This window comes from Anticarsia gemmatalis, chromosome 4 (genome assembly GCF_050436995.1).
Source record: "Anticarsia gemmatalis isolate Benzon Research Colony breed Stoneville strain chromosome 4, ilAntGemm2 primary, whole genome shotgun sequence".
Classification (NCBI taxonomy): Eukaryota; Metazoa; Arthropoda; class Insecta; order Lepidoptera; family Erebidae; genus Anticarsia; species Anticarsia gemmatalis.
In genome coordinates this window covers 5,959,092-5,986,192 of record NC_134748.1, presented here as the reverse complement: position 1 = coordinate 5,986,192, position 27,101 = coordinate 5,959,092, and the positions used below count along the sequence as shown (strand labels likewise).

Sequence of the window (27,101 nt, the reverse complement as noted above, 5' to 3'; positions counted from 1 at the left end):
CTAGTGAATATAATTTTAGGGAAGCACTTACAAATATGAACAATGTATAAAAAAAAAACTTTTTTTTTTATTAAAGGTTTCTGGTGGCTGTCAGGAAAAGGCTGATGATAGAGACCGTTGGAGTAGTCTTGGCTCCCTAAAATAAGACAGTATAAGAAAAGATAAGCTTTTTTAAATCACTAGGTGTTTTGATACCTTACTGGTTTAAAGCCTTATTGTATTTCATTCTGTTTCATGAGTTAATGTTATGCAAGTGCACAATCAATTTCACTTCCCTGAAATTAATCTGAGTATTTGCCGTTTGCGAATGAACAATAGTTTCGTTCTAGATATTAACAATGCTTTCCTAGGAAGTGTATGTCGGTGAAAGTTTGTTAAGACTTTGATTTATTTAAAATCTTATTTTAATGCTTCAGAATAAAATAATTTTGGAATATTAATGGCATTTTTAAATCTTGCGAATAAAAATCGAAATATTTATTGTGGACGAAATTTATTAAAATAGGAACTATAAATATTCAACAATTGTATAAAGCCTTATTTTAACCTTAATTACTCAAAAAAATACAAATAACTATTCCCCAACACCAAACATATTACATCAAAATACTACAATATTTTCGTCTAATCTTAACATCCCTGTATATTCTTTCGCCTTGAAGGACTTTAATATAAATTAATACACTTCTACAAAGCTCTAATGCAATCAATAATAAAACAATATCTACTCGTTTTACTTTAAAAATAAATAAGATATTAAACTAGGTATGTTGCAGGTATAAAGCGCGCGAAAGATTTCGTTATAATATAGTAGGTACATAAGTAATTAAGTTTTGTCGTAAAGTATTTCTGATTAGACCTGTACCATCATTTTGGACCGGAAACTGGTAGCAATATCACAAATATTTGTCTTTATTGCTTCTTAATAGGTTATCTAATATAACTGATTTCATCAGCAATATTCTAAATTAATATTTAAAACTTAAAACATAATAAAAATGAAGGTACAAAGTGGCGGGTAAGTAGGCAAGAAGTATGACTTCTTAAAATAACACATACACTAAAGGTTGATCACATCACTGGTCTCTCTTCGTGAAAGATAGTTTATACGGCACAGGTGAATGTGTGGTTCCTAGAACACCGTCCAATCCAGGCATATCGTCTCCTAAAGGTAAGGAGAACTCATACGAATGCATTAGATTAGCAAAAAACAAAAATAGTTCCATTCTAGCTAATAGACTCCCCAAACACATTCGCTGACCAACTCCAAATTGGTAGAACTCTGTCGCGTGGCATTTCCCGTTTTTGATAAAACGTTCTGGTTTAAATTTCTCTGGTTCTGGGTATATCTCAGGGTCCATGTTTATTTTGTTGATCAAGGGAATTATGTGGGTCCCAGCTGGTATAGTGTGACCTTCAACTTGCCAAGCTCTGAAATAAATTAAACGTTGATGTTGAAGACCAGCCAGATCAAATTTTCATAGTTAAAAAGATAATATAACCCGTGAAACAGAAACATTAGATTGGATTATATTAAATTAGATAAGATTCACGAACTAGGAAAAATACAGTTGTCTAATCCGTCAGTAATTAAGTATGTTACTCTCGTATCCATTGTTCGGGTTATAGTGTACTAACAAAGGGTATACCGTTGATGTAGATCAGGGGTTCCCAACCTTTTCTTAGTCCGGGACCTCTTTTATATTATTCTTGTTAGCAGGGACCACTATGTAAGCATACATAGTGGTCCCTGCAGCATACATATATGTAAGCATAAAAATAAAGTCTAATAATCATCCAGAAAATTTTAAATTTTAAAATCTTTCGCGGACCATATTTTGACTTCCACGGACCACTGGTGGTCCGCAGATCAATGGTTGAGAACCACTGATCTAGATTAAACAACGCTCAGAAAAATATGTATATCGTGATATTACTATATACTAATAAATTATAGATGTAATAAAACATTGTGTGCAAAACATATCGATCGGTTTCAATGTTATTCAGCTTCAAATAGGAGTGACAAGTTCATGTAATGATTCAATAGTCATTAATTACAGTTCATAATTCTTGTTGTGACAGGTGGCAATAGCTACCAATTAAAATCATTCGCAATAAACCGGTTTCGTGTTCCGATTAACAAATATTATTTGATATGAAAACAGTTCGCGCTCTATCTAAAATTGGCATCTTGATATATTTCCGGACAAAAAATATGGCAAAAACGACTATGTTAATCGATTTTTGAGCAAATGGATGCATATATTTTATCTATGAAGGTTTAATAATAAAGATTACGACAATCTAACGAGGTACAAAAGGCTAGTATTGAGACGAACGTAATAGTTTTTCTTACTTATAATGCATTTTGAATGAAATTAGCAACTACTTTTAATTTAACTATTTCATTGAAGAATGAAATGTTGTAAATCAAAATAATCCTACGCTAATTCTACTATATCTACAGACACGTCTAACTTTTATCGGAGTAATACTTAGATAACCGTACTAGAATATTAGACGTATAATTTATAGTAAATACGTTTTAATTTTATAAGCCCCGACAGATAAGTAAGTACAAAACATAATTTTAGTGTTGTTTTCTTTCTATTTTATTCCGAGTCTTGCCGGCACAAATGTCAAGCTGTGACCATCGTAGTTCTTCAGTGGTAGAAACCTTGCCTCTTTGGAACATAGCCAACGTTGGCACGGGATCGCACGAATTTCAATAAAGAAAAGTGTAGGAAAGTAATTAAAAGTTCTTTACTTCGGTTTAGAACTTTTTACTCCCGGTTTCTGAGGTACATTTAGCGGTAGTTTATTTATTCAATAGCGTTTAAATCATATAGAAAACGGGATTGAATAGATAAACTACCGCTTAATGCACTCAGAAACCAGAGTCAAGATAATTAAATGAAATTACTTACGTTTTGTTTACATGTATGGTGCCTAGAGGAACCACAGACGATATGCGCATTGTTTCAAAAATGGCGGCTTCGGTATACGGCATAAGCAAGCGATGTTCTACAGTGATTAGTTGACCAGGAGCAACTACTCTCCGTAACTCCTCTCGTATCTTGGCTGCAACCTCCGGCTCCCTCAACATCATCACCATACACCAAAGTAAAGTAGAAAGCGATGTGTCCATGCCAGCAGAGAATAAGTCGTTCATTACTTGAATAATTTGGTCAACTGGAAAATAGTGAGGAAATTAGTACATGTTAGCGAAAAACGTGACAGTCATAATAAAAACTGCAAGGATCTATTTAATGACCTGCTTTCAAGTCGAAAAATACATACATATTATTATGTTCCGTAAATATCACAACCATTATATTATGAAATCGATTACTAATAAAATAATTGGAGGCTTATTAATTTGCAAAAAAATTCATTGAACAAGCACCTGGATCAACATCAGGAAAAATCTGCGACTTATTCTCCGTCTTTTGTTTTTCAATAGCATCAAGGTAGCAGTCTAACAAATCGGCAGGTTCAGAATATCCAGCTGTTTCTTTGCGTTCCTTTACTCTCTGCTTCAAATGGTTGGCGTGAAACTGGCTAATATCAACCAAATTCCGTTTAATCTCTTTTATTATTGCTTGTTTCCCTGGAAGGTGCTAAAAACAAAATTAAATTATAAGCGCGAAGTTGTCACGGAGTAATTCAATTAAGCGCGCTGGAAAAAGGAAGAAATGTAACATTCTTCATGGCTATAACCTAGTTTGTGAAGTAACTGTTCTGCGAATTACGTTTTTATTATGAGCCCAAAGTTTGCTAAAATGTTCCCCAGCGATTAGGACAACAACAAAATATAATAGATGTATTCTGGAATATTTATGTATGACAATTGTTACAAGTTCCAGAGTCCAACTTGTTAAGGAATTATCCATACTAATATTATAAATGCGAAAGTAACTCTGTCTGTCTGTCTGTCTGTCTGTCTGTCTGTCTGTCTGTCTGTCTATCTGTCTGTCTGTCTGTCTGTCTGCTACTCAATCACGCCTAAACTACTGAACCAATTTGCTTGAAATTTGGTATGGAGATATTTTGATACCCGAGAAAGGACATAGGCTACTTTTTCCCCGGGAAAATGACGCATTTCCCGGGAAAATTAAGGTGGCGAACAAAGTCGTGAATAATCAATATTATAATGACATTGAATTAACAAAATTCTGTTGTCATGGCAACTGTTTTAATGGCGGATATGCCTTAGCGCGACTTCGTTATATTAAGAGACATAAATAATTTTGAGAATATTTTTCGTGAAAAAAAGTATATTTTATATCATCACACTACGACCAATAGGAGCAGAGTAACAGTAAAAAGTGTTACAAAAACGTGGAAAATTCTGACCCATTCTCTCTTATGTGACGCAAACGAAGTTGCGCGGGTCAGCTAGTTTTCTATAATAGGGATGTGGTTGCTTCGTTATAAGCCACTTTATATGCTGCCTTGAACTTACCAAGTAAGGTTTGAAGTGGTCTCCCATGTGCACCATCCCGAATAACTTCATGCCTCTAGTCACTCTCTCATTGAACATTACGAACTCCTCGTCGCTATTCTCGAAACGAAAGCTCATCATCAACTGACAGATGACATTGTGAATGTGTCTTCCGAAAATAAAATGTGGATTTACTGGCTCTCCTTTGGTCTTGTCCAAGATAGTGAATAATTCTTCCACTTCACCCTAAAATTCATAAATTTTAAATATTACATAACAATTAAGCTAATACTACATGACAATATGTATGGATGAGAATGAAGCAAAGGAAGTTAGTACGGATCGTACCAAGTGGCGTTCTCTGGTCTCTACCTATCCCTATGGAAAGAAGGCGTGATTTTATGTATGTATGTATGTATAATACATAAGAGTTGTAAGAATGCAACGGACCATTAAAACTTTAGAATGTAAACTTACGATAACAAATTTTTCGAAGCGATCATTTGCACACAGCTTAACGCCGAGAGATCGGAACTTTTCATGCAGGAATGTTCTTTGACGCTTCCACAGACATCCATCACTCGTTATTATCCCTGGAAAAGAAATACTCAGTTAAATAATGTAAAGCAAGAAAAATCTGTAATAAATATGAATACTATTATTATTATGACATTTACCGAGTCCGCCTAAAAGTGAGCTTAGAGGAGTTTTAGGTCTATCTGTAGAATCTGGTCTGTTGAATAAGTCTTTAAGTAATTTAGCGGATCCGATGCCGACAACCAAGTTGGTGCCCAACTGCAGGGAGAAAACGTCTCCGTACTTATGACACATGTCTATGTAGAGCTTGTGCGGGAGTTTGTTACTCATGAACGGTAAATAACCCAGCAATGGTACACCCCATGGTCCTAGAAAAAAGTAGAATATTATAACATGATGTAGTAATTAAAGTAATAAGCGAATTAATAACCCGCTGTCATAACAATATTTTCTTAATATAAAAAGCTTACCTGGCGGGAGCCGTTTGTAGTAGAGGCCTATTTTTATGATAGCCCAAAATAGAAACGTAGAAATAGCAAAAAATTGCAACATTGTATTTGTCAGTAACAGGACTGCTACTAATATAGGGAAATATTTAAGCTCTTTAGTAAATGACTCTACCATTATTTTGAATTGAAGTAAATAGGGGAAAGGTCAAAAACACGTTCCTAAAATATTTTGAAAAACAACTCGTGATTTGACAAAAAATTCAAAAGCTATGAAGCTAATTGCGTACAGAATACTACCATAAATCAAATACTAATTGGCAAAATATTTTTTACTGGTTATTTTGAGGGTTAGTCTCAACGAGTTCAAAGAACTATTAACAAGGAAATATAATGTGATTTATAAGAAGAGCGTTGCAAAAATGAACTTGCGGAAAAGAATACTGGTTTGTGTGTGAAGCGCTTAGATAAATATCCTCTTATATATAGGTGATTGGGCCAGTGAAGAGCGCGTCGTGATATCACGTTTTCGCATATATTCGCTGATAATAATGCAACTTGACTTTGCTAGCGTATATTTTTGATATACATTTATCGGTTGTTTGGATGGTTGTATAAGAGTTCGTTGACCTTATCATTCATTCGTCGTAATATTGTAATCATATTTGTTCAAGGCGTTACATAATTACTGAAAATAAATACTAGGTATTTCTTTACTGGTCTAATTATAAAGTAGGCTGATTTCTTTATCGTGTTACTGTAAAATTAAAATTATGTAATGCATTAGTGGACAGCTTGTATCATGTTTTTATTACTTATGCATTGTATAATATATTCTTAACTTTAATATTTGATTACCAAAGTGATTGACGCGAAAGCGTCAAATGGAGTTCTTATATTGGAGATACTAATATTCATATTACGCCAAATAAGGCTCTTAATTTAATGGACTAATTTCAAATCATTACATGGGTCCTAAATATAATATTTATGTTATCAATATATAAATAAGTAATAAATCAAAACGCTAATGAGTCGTTGTATTTAAAATGCAGTTAAAGTGTCTCAGTAATATAAAAACCATTAAGTAACTTTAGTTTATTTACTTAAGTGTTTAATTCAACGAGTACAAAGTGGTGTAATAGTCCAATGACATGTTTTAAACCTATTTGATAACATCTTATGTATTTCTAATTTCATTTTCTATAGAAAATTTAAATTTCCATGAAGTGTGTCAAACACGCTTCTATACTACATACTCTACGTAGTATTATATTTTATCTTATTCAGAGAATCACACTCGCACGAGCCTTCAATGTCGGTCGTTCACGCCACGTATTGTACCTGAAGTGATTTACTGTGACTAAAGCGTGTAAACGTCATCTGTTTAAATGTATAGAGACTAAATACTTTGAGGTCTATGACCAGGTAAGTCGTCATTAATTCTCCACGCCTTACTTAATGGGTGACCATTCACAGAACCTTTTTTGTGGCAAAAAACCAGTAAAACTGTGGCAACTGAATAAGGCAATACTTGTTAAGGAAGGCATTCATTTGTATAAATAAGATTTTCGAATTTGACATCCTAAAATTTTGTCGAAAGTACTTCTCAGGTGTATAATTTTAAAATCTTGCAATTTTTTTTGTCTAAGCAATTGTTATGTGTAAGCAGTTGCCTATATACGTGCTAGGTCTAAATCTTCTAATTTTTTTTCGTGTCTTAAAATAAGAATGAGGAGACACAACTTAATAAATGAAATGCTTGGATATCTCTGTCAGTATCCAGTTCATATCCCTGTTTATATACTCACAAAAGGTCAAAGGTCTGGTTACAGGTCGTACTTATCGTTGATATCCTATTAAGCTTTCTCTAGCGTGCAGTTCTGAGTCAAGTGCTGCTTGCTTTCTCTGTCTTCTGTTTCATTGCGGCGACGCTGTCATCGACTCTACAAGGGAAAAGTTGTTTAAACATCGAAACTTATTGTATTGATTGAACCTAATCCCATTGACCTACTGTAGAAGTACAAAACAAAAATGCATTAGTGAATCATGCTGCACCGGCAGCTTAGCGTAACATAGGCTAAGTCGGTTGACGTCCGCTCGAGATAATGTAGGGGGCATTAACCACGAAGGTCACCTCGTTATACTGTATGAAGGACTTACATAAGCAGCTGTCGAGATTGGATAACAGTTTATTGACCTTTATCGCAACGATAGTATTCCGGGTTCAACGTGCTCGCAAGGACGTTCATTCGTGTGTTCGTGTGTTATGCTCAGCAAATTAAACACGTGGTAATTTTGTTATTTCACTATATACTTACTGTTTATAGAGATAAAGTTTATTTTCGTGCATCGATTCGAACGATATACTATCATAGTTTGATAGAAATTTTACTACTAGTAGTAATTAGGTATCGGCCATCGACCTGTACTAGATGAGATGCAGTGTGTTAAGTCGATGAGCCGGCGACCTTGCCGCCGTGTTTCCTGACTGTATGACCTAACTCGTACCACTGACTCAGTTCTTTGAACTCTGACAGGTGTAATGAATAAGTCATCGCCCTGATGTGCGATTATTTTATGAAAACAATCGGCTATTTGTTTTGCTTGCATTGATCCTCGGCAGTAGGTGAACAACTAATTCTTAGTGTGTCGTTCTGATAAAAAGTGATAAGTATATTGTATACCTATGTGTGTATGTAATATGACATAGATTTTAGCAGGCAGTATACGATGATAATATTCGATACCATATTAATCAGCTACAGGAAATTTTGGGGCTACGGTGGGGTATCATGAAGCGCTGTGATTACGTAACTATCTTTAACTATAATGGAGTTTACAAATGTTAATGTTGGCTCAGAACTGTGGTTGATTCAAATATTTTCCAAAATTACGTATAATCGTTATAATTCGACTTCATGTTTCAATCTCCATAAATAGACTTATAAGTACTCCGTGTTGTTGATGCAAGGTAACAAGGAAGTAGAGAATTCTGCAATAAAAACACACTTGTTTGATATTTAATACGAGCCCGTGCTAAATTGAACTCAATTGAATGATTCGTACACCGATGAGAATTGCTCAAATAAAGACTACACAAAAATTAAGCCCATAAATCGATTCACTAGCTTCTATTGTTTCCCATCTCTAGAATAGAGTGGCAATTAACTAATATGATAATAAATATGCATCAGCGCACGCGGTGGACGGGGTGAATAACCGATCAAATAATTATTATCATTAATCGAAGACATAGGAATTGAGAAATGTTGTGCAATTATATGGCTACTATCGGTCTATAAATTATTAGATTTGTTTTGAAAATACTTAGAAGATAAAGAGATAATTCTAATTTCGTAGTTATTGCAGCAGATATAATATAAATTTCAATCTCAAGAAAAGGGCTGCTTTGATCGATATTCCAACACGATATGCAGTATATGACGAGATGCGTTACTTCCCAACACATAACGCAGTGAGGTTTACATTACATAACCTTTGTTTTCCAATACTAATATCAACTTAATATTTTTCTGGGTAATCATTGTAGTGACGTTTGATACAAACAAAGCCGATTACGCACTATAATACGTCATTTGAATGATCAATAACCGCTTGTACACAGTTCACTCATCTTTAATTAGCGATAAAAATAAACTCTCTAGACGTTTACCAAGCTTTTGTTAAGATAAAATAGTCTGCTAAGCGATTTATTTATAACTTACTGACGTCCTGCCAATTACATTTATATAAGAGAAATTATTTATTCCCTTTGACGTATCTCGTTTGCTCAACGAGTTAATATGATATTGACCTAGGGATAGTAAGGACCATTTGTTTTACCGACGAAGTTCGTAAGTGTTCGAAAGCCTGTATAAACAAATTGAATATATGCACGGCTTAAAACACCCATTAACTTATATGTACATACATATATTGCATCGTAACCTCTATGATCATTTACTACATGATGATATTAGGTTCTGTAAACCTGAAACTTTTATTTCAGAAGCAATAAACGAAAAACCTTTTATACTAAACAGCATCTTAATGTTTGAAAAATGTTAATTTTCCGAATTCCGTTAGAGAATTTTGAGGCAATTCACATTACACAAAGCTTGATTTTATCGCTTTAGGTAGCTCTTTAGTTAGGCAAATAGGATGGTTAAAGTAAGAATTGATAGAAAATGTTTCGAAGTCATTATAAAGGTGAAATCAGTCATGTCATAAAATTATCTTATGTTCCAAATCTCAAATGAGTCTATGAAATGTAACATACTTCGAATGTATAGAAAATATGTATAAAGAACAATATTCGCGATCATTCTTTCTAAAACAAAGATCAATTTATTTGACTTCGATTTCTTAACCGTTGCACTGTACCAAAACTTACAAAATCTTACATGTATAGATACTTGTTATAGGCGAAAAAATATAATTACAAATTCAAGCCGTTACGTAAAATACGCAATTCGACTGATTATAAAAAAACATATCGTAATAATTAATTTGTTTATTTTGACAAATAGACATTAAATATTTAACAAATAAATACAATTTTAAATAAAAGTAGGTCTATTATATATATATAATTTTTAGAAGTGATTAAGTTTGTTCACCGCAAGGCTTAATTTCTGAAAAAATCCTAAATCATTTTTGGTGATCTGTGATCAAATATCAACGAACGATAAACCAAATTATAATGGCGTGGTGTAGTTCTGTCGTTGGTCTTTCAAATCATACAATCCAAGAATTTTGAACTATCCAACATTGTAAAACGACCTTATTTATTGAGCCACATTTATTCATATTACATGTATTTTTTTAACCCTTGCTGTTATAATCGAAGCACAAAAGGAATGACTGCTAACGTTGTGGCAGGCATTACCGCGGGACATTCAACAACTACGTACATACATACATTTAAATTCTAGTACAGCATTAATGTGGGTCATCAATTCTTACGACTGTATTATGTTATGCCTACAAATCTGTCGACGAAGTATTGAAGTGTCATCGACCCCAAATGGCACTAACCTATATTACGTATATTTTTCTTAAGGCTAAGACACAAGAACTAGTTGTATTTTTGTTGGCATATTCACGCGTAAAATTGCACGAATTATAAGACAATCATCTCACTTTTTAATTGAAGCTCTCACCTGTATTTATAACAAAACACATAAAAATCTTTGTAGTACCTCAACTACTTTAAGAATTCATATTTCATTGTCGATATTCGAATGTCTAAAAGACCCGTCGTCGTGAATATAGCCTCAATTCTGTAATTTCTTATGATTTCAGGTTTATACAGTTAATCAATATTCAACAGTAAATAGTATAGAAGACACGGAAGAATCGGTTTAACAACAAAAAATACCGTTCGTTCCCAACATCTTCCAACTGCTACGAAGCTTCTACGTTGGCAGTTGCCGTAGACCGTCCATCTTGAATCTCAATAAGTTCTACCCCGACGTACACAAACAACAGTTGTGTATTGTTGACTTGAGTGTCTCAAGTGCGATTTCTTAAACAGTACGTTGTGTAACTGAAAGCAAGTAAAAACTCAAAAATAATTCCATATTTGGTTAGGCGCACAGCTGTGGCAAGTGTCCAGTGACCACTGGCGACCACCCACCCGTCAATAAACAAATTCGGCCATCCTAATTGTCTGTATCGGTACATCACATTTCACTTTCGACGAGGCGGTACAAGAGCCGCTGCAAACGGTCGGGAGTCGTTGACCCGGTGTCCTCGCGGCCGCGTGCCGATTAGATAATTTCCGCGGTGCGTTGTCAAAATACTCGTGACCCAATGGTACAGTGAGCGGAGGTTGATGAACTCGCTGCCATCGCGCAAATACATACGTGATCAGAGTTTTTGTGTGTTTTCTTACGATAAAAAACGCTATCGGTCGATAATATTTTGACCTCGAGAGTTAATCGTACCTGTCGATGTTTTAAAAGATTACTTATCAGTTTAGCCTAATTTTGATGTGACAACGTAAATTGATTATATAAAACAAAAGTTGGTCCACATATTCACTCGGGTAGTTACCTAATATGTAATAATATTATTATTTTAACCAAGTTCTAGGAATCGGGCTTTATGAAGACGAAATTTGGTAATAAAATAATTTTCTTTTTAGCAAAATTAACCAGGCAGGAAAAGACGTGAACGCTTTCACACCGCAATAAATTTTATATACAGTAGCCCGTCGGTGCAAGCCCCGAAGGCATCTCGAAACTTCTAAGAGAACGATAACATCTAATAAAATGGTCGAGATATCGAATTTGTTCTCATTTCTCTTTATCTCCTTACTAGATTCGAGATTTCGCAACTTTATTTCGCCTTTTATCCAAACGGACTATCGGCGCCGGGAATATATATTTCAGTTAACCGTAGGACGATCGAAACAATCTTCAAAGCTTTTATGGCAGTGGGAAACTTTTGTTTTTCTTACTTTTTCTTAGAAGAAATTTGACAGAATTATTTTCTTGCTCTTTCCAAAATATACACTTCTAGAGCCTTTCTATTTTTATAATCTTGATAGGGAGTCGCTATCAAAGATCAAAAATGATGGATGAGAATTTTCAGTAAACGATATTTTAGTCATAGATAATGTTGGTTGCAAAAATTGGTACCAGTCTCTATCTTTTTTGAGAAGAATGTGTAAATAGGGCTTTCCATGTACTTATATATTTTTCTAAAAACACTTGTTACTATAATCATTATTAGTTAAAACTCATTAGTGAAACTATTCATCGTGTTTGTAATTCGACATTAAATCTGTAGGTGCAGTTAAGTGCAGTCTCTCAAAGAGTCCGAGAGACTGAAACTTGTCTACTTAGGTACCAGTGGTATAAGGATTGTAAGCAATCAGCAGAATCAGTGCGGATTTTTAAATTCTGATACACCACCTTTTTAACTGAGTTATCTGAGCACAGCCTAACATGTGATTGATTGGTTTTGGGTAGAGGCTATTGCCATGCTAATATTATTTTGCCTTCGAAAAATTTTGCTATTGTTTTGGTCGTAGCTAACAAATAACTTACTCAGTATACTTATGTGGTGGACCATTTATCGTAGCCATCAATCATTATTAGACAAGCTTTTATTCATCTCGAACGAAATCCAATATCTCAAACTGAACAAACAACGTTTTCAGTCATTTTTTCGACAAGTTTCAACATTCGTAGACACGCATTAGGTAGGTGGTTTACTACATTGTAGCCGGTTTTTTCCCATGAATAGATGTGAATGGAAATTTCCTTGTAAATCGCATTGATAACGACAAATGCGGCAGTAAATTCTGCAAAGGGATGTTTCCATCTAGGATGCTACCAGATACGGGTGATTGTTATTCCGGAACAATTGTGTTGACGTCAATAGTGCAATGGAATTGGACTAGAGTTCATCAACACACAATACATAGACAGACGCTCTCATTGTGAGCTGGAGCTTACCATTGAGGCTAATCTACCGGGTACCTACATTACTTTGTTGTCACAAATACCTTGTTTGTTGTTTTCGTGATTGAACGATAGCACTTATTTATACGACGAGTGACTCAGGATTTCCTAATAGTTCTGTGTTGACTGGTGAAAGTAGGAGCTCGTAGATGAATTTATGGCTTCGCAATCTAATTAATGATTGTGAGTTACAGACTGGACTCTAGACGTAAACATTTATCTTCACATTTGGAAGTTATATTTTACGACTGTTTCCAAAATCTGTCGCTGTCAGCTTTAAGTTTTGCTAATGCTATAAAAATAAAACAAATATCTAGTGTTTTATTCTAAAAATATTTACTAAACGTTTGTTTGCAGTTGATTCGGTAAAAGAAATCAATTTCTCTGCAAAAATGCACCGCCTCTCCTAACAAAATCCCCCTATTTTCTTTCAGTTTTCGTCGTCATGACAAAGTTTATAACTAAAGCATTATTTAGAATAAGTATACTAATAAGTACAGATGGGAATAACTGATTAAAAGTACGCAGCTAAAGGCATACTCCAGTTCTTATTGCTTTTCATAAGTGGTCTATGCGTGCCAATAACGTACCTACCTAACGGAAAATAAATTTTACAAAGGTTAAAACACCTCTAACAAACTGCTTTTTTTGGACGACACGCACGTTTGCACGGACATCGCACATGGGTACGGAATGGTTCTAAATAGAAGCAGAGGTACCTATTAGTATCTAAGTACCTATCTCGCACCCACATTTCTCTCGTCAAGTTGCATATAAAAGGGGGCGATCCCGTTGCCGAGTATAGAGTGCAGGACAGGACTAGTTGTCTATCTGCATAGATTTATTAGTCATCGATGACGTTTTAGAAATGCATCATCGAGTTCAATCATAGTTCAATGAACTATAGTTATGATTAATTAGAAATCAGTGGCGTTAATGCCTTTTTAATATGAAGCAAATTGACGTCAAATTACTTCAATTACCAGTTTTTATCAGATAACTATTAATTACTAGGAAATACCCACTCATCTTATAGTTGTAAGTGCTTATGTATGCACTTAATCGGACTTTGATCTTTTAAAAGTGCAGTCGTAGAACACATCTCGAGTGTTGCGTGGCCGACGACTAAGGTATTAAATGCTTATTTGTGAATTTGAATGTGCATGATCGGTGAATGCACGCGCGCACCGGGCGAGGCCGGCCGATCACCTCCCTTATGTAATCTGCCATAAAATGCACTCAAAACAAACGACTATAACACGAACCGAACACGCGGGTCTTTGATCTTCGATCACAACACCCATGCTCGATAATATTCGATTTATTTATAAATAATGTCATCGCATTCGACTGACGAGTTCATTAACACTTTGAGGTAGGTAGTGGAGTATCTAATTACAGACACGACGTAAACATCACTGCTTCACTATAATTTGTTTTTACAATCACGGTCAGTGGTAAACAAACAAAACAATCATACACAATGTAATATAATAAGGAATTTATTTTCAAAAATATTATTTTTAACATGGCACTATGTGGAACAGCCTAAAATTTTCGCACATTCAATGTAAACGAGGAGATAATTTATGTAGGACGAATTACGTAACTTGCTATAAATGCATATCAATAAAAAGTTAAAACATTAAAAGGTATATAAATAACTACTTTATTATTTTATACTTAGGGTAAACCACCCAGTAGTCAGCCTTTTAGTGAAAATGTCAATTTGATTTAGCCATATTTTTAACATTTACTACTAGATGTAAAATCATTAGTCATTGTATGAAAGGTAATTTATTAAACTTTAAGAAAAAAAAAAAATACCATATTTATAAGATTATTATGGAAAAAATCCACATTAAACAAAATATGGCACTTTTTACCAGTAGTCAGCCCCATTTCGCCAGTAGTCAGCCATGTCTTACCCAGTAGTCAGCCTCTTACTTACTCAATACAAATGTTCTATTTTAAATATATTTTTATTGAAATCTCCAGGAAATAAAGCACATTTGCAATAATACCATGCAGTACAATTTATGCATCCATTAATTTTTAACCCCCGACGCAAAAAGAGGGGTGTTATAAGGTTCGACGTGTCTGTCTGTCTATGGCATCATAACTCCCGAAAGGATGCAGTGATTTCAATTTAGTTTTTTTTTAAATTAAAGGTGACATATGTGCGAGTGTTTTTAGACATGTTTGATGAAAATCGGTGGAGCCGTTTAAAAGTTGTAGTGGGTTAAAGTGGGGAGATTAACCGAATGTCTGCCAATTTACTCGGACGGGGTCTCAAATGGCTTCGCATGCTGAGAAAGCTGGTGGTGGGAAAGTCAGAATGGCTTAACCTAACCACCAACCTATAAAAGTATGAAATAAAAAAATATATTGTGAAATCGGGGGTTTTCAAGATTTTAATTTATATTATTAGCACTTAGGTAATTGATTTCTAAATGTTTTCTAGTCAATCTTTCTTCACACGGTTCACAGCGATAAAAGTTTATTTTCTGTTCCTTTATTCCTTCTGTTTTTCAACTCTCCCCAATCTACAAAAGATGCTCTCTTCTATAAAACTATTTTAGCTTTCTTGATGTGTTGAAACATAAGTCAATGGTAGGCTAGGAAATAGAAGGTAGATGATAGAAGTGACTGGTATCATTCCTTTCTTTTCTCATTTCCCAAAATTCCTTCGTGTTTCGGAAGGCATGGTAAATTGTAGGTCCCGGCGGGCATTCAAGGATCTCTGGCAATCGTTGCCATTAGTCAGAAGCTTGAAAATCTGATAACCAGTCTTATGGTAATCGTGGTATAGCCCAGGTAACTGGGTTGTGGAAGTCATATAGGCAGTTGCTCCATGTAAAACACTGCTATTCAGCTGCATCCGGTGAAACTGGAAGCTGATTCCAGCATATCGTGACCAGTTTCTTAAGGCAGTCATTTGTTTTTGGGAGTGCACTTAGTCTAGCTTACAAAGCCCCGTATGGTACGGGGCATTTGTGCGACTATTAAACGATTTCGGACTTGTAGTGTCATAATAATGTGTGAAATGCCAAGTACTCGACTCGTTTCCATGATTTTCATAACATTTCTGATCGCCACCATAGCACATGACAATTATTCCTTTTTATACAGATCTTTTGGTCTTTTTGATATGATACTATTCGAAAACAAGTAACTAAGTTTTGTGCCAACATAGCCGTCCACAAATTTGAACCTTAATGAAAGGATTTAAGACCCAATTTCATTTAGCAAAACTGACGGCCGACTATGGGATATGTAGGTCCAATGGTCGGCCTCATGAAATTCACTGACTTTATATGCGGCCGACTACTGGTAAAATACTATTTTTGTCTTAGAAGAGTTTAGCTCAACGCAATAGTTATGTTGAGAAGTATTCGCCCTGTTAATTTCAACCACATATATGAGAATTGCAAAAAAACCAGTAGTCAGCCACTCATGGCCGAGTACTGGATCAACCTCATATTTTGCAAACCCAATAGTCGGCCACGTTAATTTATAATACAAAAGACAAATAAAACGCCTGCAATGCATGATTTTATCGAAGATAAACTATTAAATACTAGCATAAAATATCAATTCGTTCCATATTGCATCAAATTCATTTAAAAACATGCCAAAAACTAAAACACGAATCCTTAACAAAAAAATAGCAATGGCGACGTTTTTGCCCATGTCTTTCATGGCAGTTCATAAGAATGAGTGTAACACGTCAACCTGCCATGCTATCGAATCGTAATTGTGCATATTAGTCAATAAGATTATACAGATTCGATTAATGATTATTTTATTGGTCTTTACTATTTTCTACACTAATTATATGGATATAAAGCCTGTAAAGGCTGACTACTGGTTGGGGGCTGACTACTGGGTGCTTTACCCTACCAATAATAAAATACAGGCGTGTTCAGATTTAAGCATTTTATTGGAAAACAGAAAAAGGTGTTTGTGGTCTACTGGGCGCATTTTCTAATTAAATATTCTGATTAACCAGTTTATAAAACTATTACGATATTAAAAAAATCTCAAAGATCTTTCTATTTTTCTCTAGTTTCTCTATAGGATTTAAACAAGTCATTAGAAGATCACAACTCAATAATTATTGTTTTCTGAAATCTCAACACACCTTTACAATGATAAATTGTATTACCCTATAATATTCACTACGTTATAAAAAGATGCACAGATTCAATATTCAGAGAAAATATTTTTTTTATAATACATATTATACAATAGGTACCTTAAACATCAGCGATACAATTCAAAATATGAATAAGAAAATGTACTCACAAATCGCTGCGTACAACTACAGTCAGTATACCTATCAGCGCTAGTCCTACTGTGGCACTGGCCTGCAAGATAATGTAATAATTTTACTCACTATATTTACCTCTACAACTACATATATTTTATTTTAATAATAAATATATCAATCTGATCCAATCAGAGGGCCTATTCTCATAATTTGAACAGGGGGCTATCAAGTTTCAGTTAACGACTATTTGAAAGCCACTATGCTGTGCATTGTTTTCTCTCTTAGATTATATGGATTAACACGGTTTGTCAAAGCAGCAATGCACTGAATAGTTACTATTAATTATAGTTGTCAACTGAGATACGTGATAACGCCGCTGGTTCATAAATGTTACTTCGATGATATCGATCTACTTTCAAAATCCATCGAGCTTAGTTCAGTAAAATTGGCCTCCAGTTTACAAGATCACACTCAAAATAAATCCAGTCTTATTTTCAAATCACAGGATACATGCAGAAGTATAGGAATTAAATGATCATCGTTGTTTTTATGGATGGTATAAGTTAATATTCAATTTGTTCAAATTATTCAATATTCCATTCAAAATATTGTTTAATTGATTGAAATAGAACAAAGCCTAGATTGTTGAGTATCAGCTAACTAAGTAAAAAAGGCTATTTAGTTCTTTACCAGTTTTACCGACATATTTAGCCAGTCCTTAATGCTGCATGCAATAATAACACCAACTCTTTCTCTCTCGTTTTTATTTCACAATTTTTAGTCTTTTACATCCCAGTTTTATTTTTATTTTTATTGCCACAACATGATGATTAATAAATAATAAATAAATTTAACCCATTAATGTCCCACGGCTGGGCAAAGGGCTCCTCCCGTAATGATGTTGATGCATAATACAAAATGTTACCTTAAATCGAAATTCAATTTCTAAACTGAATTTCGGTATAGATACAATACAAAAGAATTACAGGCATAAAAAATCCTGTTCCAAGTAGCTTACTAAAACGAAACAAACTTCTAACTTGTACCTTTACAATAGAACCTTATTTAAAAGTTCGTACCATATTTGACCTGCCATGAACCGTGTGACCGTTCTATTGATCAATGGTTAAAACGTTCGAGAACAATTCCAATTTTAAATTTGGTAATGTTATCTAACCTTGCGAAGTCTTTGGCCCTTCATTGATTTGTATGCGGTGTGGTTCACGGCTGGTCAACTGCAAGTCGTACCTACCTACTCTAATCTCTCGTTCCAATATCACGAATACAATTTAGATAAAGAACGTTTTAAGTTAGTTTATTAAGTTCATTTAATAATTCATACTCTGTTCATAATGTTAGCTAGAATAATTTAGAATTTATGCTGGAAAATCTGAATATTATGTACCTACCTACACTAATATGTACAGTTGTACAACGTACATGTCTATTGTAGAGAAAATTTAATAATCTAACGGGCAGTGTCACATCATTCGATAAGATAACTTTCCAAACAAATTCGTTAAAATTTAATATTTACTCCTTATTACTTCTAAGGTCTTTCCTATACAAGGGGTGTTATTAAGGGTATTTTAACTAAGTTAAAATACATGTTGCATGTCCAAAAAATCTCAAAGACTTGATTCGAGAAACGATATTTTGATCACTACCGTTACGATCAGTGTCTACTGTAAACTAGTCGTAAAGAATTCCTGATAACTACATTTAAAGATCAAGAATTTTCTAAGCATTTATTTATTACTCTAACCACAATATAACTCGTAGTAAAATGCCAATGTGAAGACGTGATGATGCAGGCGTGTACCTCAAGCCACCAATGACTCCAATGAGTCATTTCAATGGCTAACAGATACAGGTCGATGCGATTACAGGGTTACTAAGAATTGTGGTGTCGAGTCCATTGTACACTGTGGTGGTGTTACCGTGTCATTCATAATTACTTACTGCGAATAATCTCCATGTTATTTTTCAATAAGGAATTGTTTGTTATAACTATTAACTACGGCATAATATAACTGTCCAATATAATGTCTAATCCAAAGTATTGGCACTTTTATACATCCATCCTATTCCATACATACATATCACGCTTGTTATACTGTTTTGCCATAAAATAGTGGGCCACCTTTATACATTATACATGTTATTATTATAAATGCTTAAACTACTGATTTTGCGCTTGGATCACTTATTTTGAAATTACACAAATCAAAATGCTTTGATAAGTATATCTAGTAAAAATGAAATGAATTATCAGTAAAATTCGAATCTAACTATCAAGATTACAAAATGAGATTACAAATTGGCAGTAAAGATATAAGTGCTAAACTAGCTTTATGAAATCTAGGATTTTATAGCGATTTAACTAAAGAGCAGCCATGCTGTTTGAAGTCTTTAAGTAGTACAACCAACTCATAAAGGACGGGTGAGATTCTATCATAATATGATACATTACTTATTCTTCAACTCTTATACTACTCAGATTTCCTTAAAAATATTGATTTCGGAAAGTACTACCTACTATACAAGTAATATTCGATGAATAATGTCAAAAATTATAATCTAAACGACTTTTTCCTGCCATTGGTCAAATTACTGCTAAGCTTAATGTTAGGAATGAAAACAATAGGATTTTCATAGTATTAGCAATTTTTATAAACCCCAAGAACTTTTCTTAATTAAGAATAAGATATTTCTTATTTATTCCGTTTTTCCTTCAATAAAAAATACAGGCTCTAAATAAGTCTCTCATCCGGGATCTAGCTGCATAAAAGATTCAATATAATGATTGGCACGATTTAGAGAAAAACCCTCTTCGTAAGTCGGTAAACCACCTCCTAAGGACATACATTTTGTACCTTTACTGCTTTTTACCGACTTTATTCTTTAAACACTAGCTAATATAAAAAGGCATATTACTCAATTCCTTAGTAGCTAGTCTAGCAGCTCTATTCAAAGTTACATTGCAATGCGTATGCAGAGCTTCTAAACGATCAGATTCTTTCTTACTCCACTTAGATTCCATCGCCACTGAAAAGGCCGTACAGGAGAAAGTACATAATAAACTGATGAGAATACAAACTCTCATTCTTAAGGCATCACTGGGCTGTTCGAGGAGAGACATGAAGTTAAAGTTCTCTGTTTCGAACAGTATTTTTTCCACAACATCGGCGTGTTCCGGCAAGTCTTGTAGAACGGTTATGAGGAGCCCCACCACGTTTAGCACTATTCGCGGTGATTTTGAATCTGGAAATAAAAGAAAAAGATCAATATTTTGGCTTAGGGTACAATTATGTAGGTAACAACATAATAAATAAGCAATGTTGAAATTTTTAGGGTAGTTCACTATACTCGCTTAATCAGGAATAACTCATGTGCGTGTGGCACGGGTTTTTACATAAGTAATGTGCGCTACTGCACCTTGATTCGAATTCTTAGATCAATAGAATGATTCTGCGTGCGGTTATCGGACCCATAACAGACATCACTTCAGCAAAATAGTCTTCTAACGTATCAATATTTTTTGTTTTATACCACATATTCTATTGACACCGTTTAAGAACAATGCATAGAAGATACCGATTTAGAATTGCACACGAGGTTACGTGCAAAAGAACTTTATTTAGGTTACTTCTAATCAAAACGATAAGACTAATGCAAGTGTTTCTTTAGGCTAATCGCTACAACGATCTGATATGTATCTAAACAACTGATACTGAAACTAGATCACTAATGTTAGAAGCCACATAGGTTGCACTATTACATACATAAAACAATGCCTATTTGCCGTAGGGGTATACAGAGATCAAACAATGCCTCTAAATACAATCCCTAACTTCCCTTGCTTCATTTACATCCATAGGTACGTCTTGCGTGCTCTCAGTCGTCTACACCGTTTCAAAGGCTTTATGGCGTAATAAGACACAGCAAAAAGCACACTAAGACATAAAAAGTACAACCAACTACGAATTTAGTTTCGATTCATAATCTTTGCACCTCAAAACTCATTAAATATTATTATCTGATCCATGAACCAATGAACCAATAAATCCGGTGCGACGGCAACTACCATGGCGACCACTTTAACCTTTAATATTGACGTAGGTGTTTAATAATATCTATAAACTTGAGAATCCTTCATTGAAGGGGAAAAAAGCAGGAGGTCGTTCGGGACTTCGGTTAATTTATAAATAAAACTAACGATATTACTCTCCGCCAGACAGGAAGTCGAAATTAATTGGAGATCCGAAAGCGAAGTGACATAATTCGGTTTAAATAATATCATACATTACATTATGTCAAGCCGTCAGTTGTAATTTGGCGACGTGAGACGTGCGTCGTGCGTATCATGTGTACCGCCGACGCTAATTTGTTTATGACTGACCTTTATGTGAAAGTTACATTAGGACGTCATTGCTTCTTTGAATATTATTAATATTTTATTTTGTAGCATAAATATTAAAAAAATACTTCTATTGAATGGCAGTGCTAACAATCATGTAAAATATAGGGTGATAGTCAATCAAAGTTCAATGAGAATTAAACCTATAGGTATTTGGCTACGAAGATTTGCATTAGGATGTAAAACTCTTCTGTCAATAAACAGCTGTACGCGAGAAATATTTCCAACCATTCCTTCTCACCTAAACTGTACAGAAGTCTCTGGCCATTGACAAATTTCAATGAACCCACAGAGAGAAGACTTGCATTATATCCGCTTAAAGCAAAATATTGTTATAATATTGCAAGCGTTTATTGATAAGGTTATTCGACGAGGACAGGCGGGTACTCACAGTGTGTCAGGAAGGTGGTGAACACGGGATGCGCGTTGTATGCGCTGAGCGCCGTGGCCAGCTGGCGCACGCCGCGGCACGAGCGCACGCACAGCCACGCGCACACCTCCAGCATGCGACCCACGCCCTGCAACCTGCAACATGCATTATTATAACTCAGATTATAGATCATTGAGGCAAGATCCTTCGATTCTTTGTATGAAATCCCGTATAAAGAGAAATATTGAACTGAAAGTCGCTTGTCTAGCATTAAACAAGCTGTGAGATGTTATAAAAATGATAAATATGAAAAAAATGGAGCACATTGCTTTCAAATGAAGTATTTTGCGCAGACAACTTCTAAAGTTCTTTTTTTTTAATTAGTAGTAGGTATAAGTGCATTTTTTTACCTATCTTCAGCTTCATCGTCATTGTCTTTGCTGTCTTTCATGAGCGAATTTATAGCTGCCACGAAGTTGTACACCACTTTGGCTTCCAGGTATACCTGAAGACAAATATAGCACAAAGGTGATAACTATTCATATAAAATTCACACTATTGCCTTTAAAAATTTAATTCTTACAAAACCTCTGGGATCAATAAAGCGGTTCAAAGAACAAGTTTTGTAAATCTCAAATGAGTAAGGTCAAAAAGAACCGTTACAATATTTATGTTGTTATCTATAGTAACAACTAAAGCACTAACATCCTGTATGTTGAGCAGCGTGTGTCGTGGCAGGGTGTGCGCGAGCGCCGGCAGCGCCAGCAGCGCGGCCACGGCGCCGCACACCCGGCCACCACCGCGTGCCCGCGCCGCGCTCTCCACTACGCCTATCACCATGCTCACCTGCAAATATACGTGCTACATCTTAATATATACATTTAATTTCAAAAGCTCTATAATGTCCCCTAGAGTATCTCAACCAGTTATCAGTTTATTCGGCTGAACAAAACTTTCTCTCACAATTAAATGTTCATATGTGCACTTACGAACCTACAGGACCACAGACCTTTAGGCAATCAGTAGAAAACTGAATCTAGAACACTTAGTACTAATAATTGGGCATGTTCAGAACTTATCATTCATTTTGTTGTAGATGCAATGTAACAAAAAGTTCATACGATATTTCCGTGACCTTACCACGGCACGTTCATCAAGGTTCATAAAGTCTGCAAACGCTATAACTATTCCAGATCAACATTTGGCATTCAAATAGCATGAACGTTCAGGACGTGCGTCACTGGCTACATTTTACCGTCTACGCCCAAACAAACATCAGTACGGGGCGTACGTGTCTGCCCTGCCTCTGATATTCTAAATGAAAGTTTATTATGACTCATTACGGCTAAACTTAGCAAACTGCTATAATGTGCGATAACATTCGCCTCGAATTAAACCCAAGCCGGATTGTATGACGCATACGCGAGGCTGAACGTAATATAAACTTAACCGAATAAACAATGTTGTGTATTATTTAGAGAAGATGTTTACGTACCATATTGAGTTGAGTAAGAGATTCCACATCGCCGTCCATTACTTCACTGATGTTGGAGTTGAGGAATGCCTCCCATTCTTCTAATTCGATTGATGATGGTTCTTTAACTGGAAAGAGAGAGACATGTACGTTAAATGTCATTAAGAAAAATTAATAGGTTTTACATTTTGCAAAGGGTTATTTACCGTCACTTTTGTCTTCAGATCTTAGGATCCTGTCATTGTCAGCAACGTCTTTGTCATCAGACGTCTCCTCAATAACTTCACATTTCTCCACATCCTCGTCTTTCTCTTCTTTAGAACATATTTTTTCCTTATCATCTATAATACTTGGCACCTCAATAGTAGGCTCACTGGTCCTTCTTTGACTATCATTCTTATTCTTATCCCAACTTCGGCTGAAGTGGAACGATCTTTTAATACTTCGAGTTAATTTGTTCCCTCCACTGCCAAATCGGAGTTTGTCGCGAGAAAATTGTAGAATCTTCTGCTTATATGAAGGCGGGACACTTTTGCTGAGACCAGAACTAACATCACTGCTACACTTTGTAGAACTCTTAGGATTCTCCAAACTTTGTGACGCCGTATCTACAGACTTCGCTTTCTGTTTAATTTCTAGAATTTCTTGTTTCTTAGAATCACTGGCACTTAGAGGTTTAGCTTCTTCAACTGGTTTTTCTTTTTCGGTGTTAGGTTTTTCTTCATCGATTTTGTCCATTTTATTACGATCTGTTTGTTTTTTGTTGGTTGCCATTAGCTGAGCCATATTGTTCTCTAGATTGCATACAACGAGATTTGAGTTATTGAGTACATTGTACTCATGTCGCAGTAGTTTGGCGTTGGCAGCTGTGATGGGGAGGGATTGGTCTTCGTCATCAGTTTTAAGACTATCTCGAACGCTGAATGCACTGGTGGCTCTGACACTGTCGTCGTCAGACATCGGTACACATTCCATTGCTTGCATCACTCGAACATTCCGTAGGTCATGTTCTTTAGGTTCGGGTTTTGTTTCTGGTATTGTTCTGCAAATACCATATGTAGGTCCATTAGTATACATCTAGTGCCAAATCGGGCAAAAATCATGTCCGATTTTTTTCCACCAAGTAATTATCAGTGGATTTATCCAAATTGGAAAGTTTGTGTCATTGAACACATAAAGAGTGGCAGATGATTTATCTTAATTAAACTGGCTACCCTAGCCACTATCAGTTGCAGAGATATTTTTAAAGAATATTTTTTTTACTATGTGACATAACTACTTACTTAAATAAAATGTCAAAATTATTTTACATAAAGCTCTTACCTAGTATTACTGCTAACTTTCTCTCTCTGAAGTTGTTTAGCTTCTTGTTGGCTATGAGTCAAAGGTTTTGTGAATGGGGATTCACTCTGTACATCTTCTGGAAGTATTGTCACATGACCAGCAACAAATGGGTGTTCTAATATCTCTGGCCAAGTCATTCTTTTCATTGGATCTTTGTGGAGTAGCCCCTATAAGAAGAAAACACAATTGTGTATAAGTAATCATGAAAGCATCTGTATCATTGTGACATTATTCTGTGAAAAAGTTCTATTATGTATATTATACTTTTTTAGCCATATTTTTTATAATATTCAGTTATATAAAATCATACCTTTCATACAGTTTTCACTTTTGGATGATGATAAAAAAACAATGTTAAGTCTTATTATTCAAAGAGCATTTTGGAGGTAAACAACGATGTAGTCAACTAATTCAATATAGTGCAGCTTTATTTGGAAAGTATACATACCTGTAGAAAAGACCTAGCATCAGTGCTGATGAAGCTGGGCCACTGCACAGGCTTGTGTCTGATCATCCTCACTAGCTGCCATATTGACATTGTACAGAAGGGTGGCTGGCCGGCTATTAGCTCATACACTATACATCCTAAAGACCAAAGATCAGCCTGAAAATATAAAACACTTCAGTTACAAAAATTGTTTTAAACAATCATTGCTAATTCCATTTTATTTTATTTATAAAAAGTGTTTCATTTTGTGTGTCCTTTTTTCATTTCAGAATAGATCAACAAATTCGAATTGAATTTGGTAGGATTTCTGCCTGTCCATCTGTAAGTAAGCTATGTTCCACAATTGGACAGTTAACACAATATTAAATGGCAGTAACTATTAATTATTTAACAGGGCTAGTTTACTTTATTTATTGTCTTTGTGTTTTGGGAAACATTTCGAAGACTGCATTATCAATTTAATAATATTCAACTTATGTCTAAGTTACCTGATGATCATAAGGCTTTTCCTCAATCAGTTCTGGTGCCATGTATAGTGGAGTGCCTTTGATGGAAGTGAGTATGTGAGTTGCATTCGTCATGATCCTGGCTAATCCAAAATCACACAATTTGGCACATCCAGTATTGTCCAATAACACATTCTGTGGTTTCAAATCCCTGTTAAAGTAGGAAAATCAAAATTTTGTTAGAAAAGTAAAGAATCGGAATTACTACATAACAAGTGGATAAGAGTGGATATAATCATTTTAGAGTGATTTTAAATTGATTATCATAAACCATAACATTCTCATTGTGTTTAGGACCTGTTAGCAATTTAGTATTATATGTACAAGGGATTATATTGTTTAAAAACCATAGTAGTTAAAAAACTACATCAGTCCAAGGTAAGTTAGTCCTATCTATAACAAGACCTGTCTATACAAGATATTTCAGTAACTCACCTATGAAGCACTCTATGTGAATGCAAATAATACAAAGCAGACACAAGATCCCATGTTATCTTCTTAACCTGTTCCTCATTGAGACAGCCTTCTTTAGCTAGTATACTGTGTAGCTCCTTCTCAGCATACTCTGTCACCACAACCAGCTCTGATTCAGTGTCAAAGCTGTCTATCATACGAATTATGTTCGGATGTTTAAGCTGCCGTTGTATGTCACATTCCTGCCTCAAGTTTTTCAAGTCTTTTACCGATCTCCCTTTCTGAAATAATAAGCACAAAAGAGATACAAATACTGAATATATTATAACATGTACATACAGTAAGTTGTCCAGTTACTGGTAAGAATATGTGCTTGCTAAATAGGTTAACGTAAGAGTAGGTTATATCGTACACACCTTTCTTATTACTTTTAAAGCCACTACTGCATCTGTCTCCTTGTGTTTAGCCTTAAATACACGACCAAAAGATCCTTCCCCAATAAAGGATATCACAACGTAGCTCTCCATATTGTTTTTTTAATTAGTACTCAAATGATTTCATATTTTTAGTACAATACAAAAATACAAGTAATTAACAATCAAAGTTGAGTTTATCCAAGACAAAATTCAAATCAATTCGTAAACAAGTTACAAAGCTTGAAACAAACATTTCGAACGCTGAAGCGAGCGAAGAAACATAGAGCTGTCAGTGTCAAAGTTGACGTTGACATGTAAACAATAAATTGTCAAATTGTATTCGTTCAGAAATTCTATTATTAAAAAATAGGAAGAATATTATAAGCTTAATTTGTAGTCGCTTAATATATTATTGTATAATGGCTTTACTCTTGATACAAAATTGTTTGAAGTTTATAGTTAAATGCGTTTTTGATCAACTGTTATGGTACAAAATAGACAGGTAGGATGGTACTAATAGACAGTGTTCGA

General features: G+C 34.8%; 2 protein-coding genes across 2 annotated transcripts; both read right to left on the bottom strand.

Moving 5' to 3' along the window:
* Positions 1 to 509: 509 nt before the first annotated feature.
* On the bottom strand, positions 510 to 5,863 carry LOC142972674 (cytochrome P450 18a1-like). The gene is made up of 7 exons (XM_076113964.1): positions 5,455 to 5,863; positions 5,125 to 5,352; positions 4,925 to 5,040; positions 4,469 to 4,693; positions 3,410 to 3,623; positions 2,931 to 3,195; positions 510 to 1,431 (listed from the first exon to the last, which is right to left on the bottom strand). Exons 1-7 carry the CDS (start codon positions 5,606 to 5,608, stop codon positions 1,077 to 1,079), a joined length of 1,557 nt encoding a protein of 518 aa, XP_075970079.1. The 5' UTR covers positions 5,609 to 5,863; the 3' UTR covers positions 510 to 1,076.
* A 12,062-nt stretch (positions 5,864 to 17,925) lies between these two features.
* fu (STKc_STK36 domain-containing protein fused) lies at positions 17,926 to 26,848 on the bottom strand. Its single transcript, XM_076113285.1, has 11 exons — positions 26,571 to 26,848; positions 26,176 to 26,435; positions 25,723 to 25,891; positions 25,235 to 25,390; positions 24,766 to 24,953; positions 23,649 to 24,484; positions 23,464 to 23,570; positions 22,674 to 22,814; positions 22,379 to 22,473; positions 21,990 to 22,123; positions 17,926 to 20,442 (listed from the first exon to the last, which is right to left on the bottom strand). The coding sequence occupies exons 1-11, from the start codon at positions 26,679 to 26,681 to the stop codon at positions 20,090 to 20,092; spliced, it is 2,550 nt and encodes an 849-aa protein (XP_075969400.1). The 5' UTR covers positions 26,682 to 26,848; the 3' UTR covers positions 17,926 to 20,089.
* Between the last annotated feature and the right edge of the window lie 253 nt (positions 26,849 to 27,101).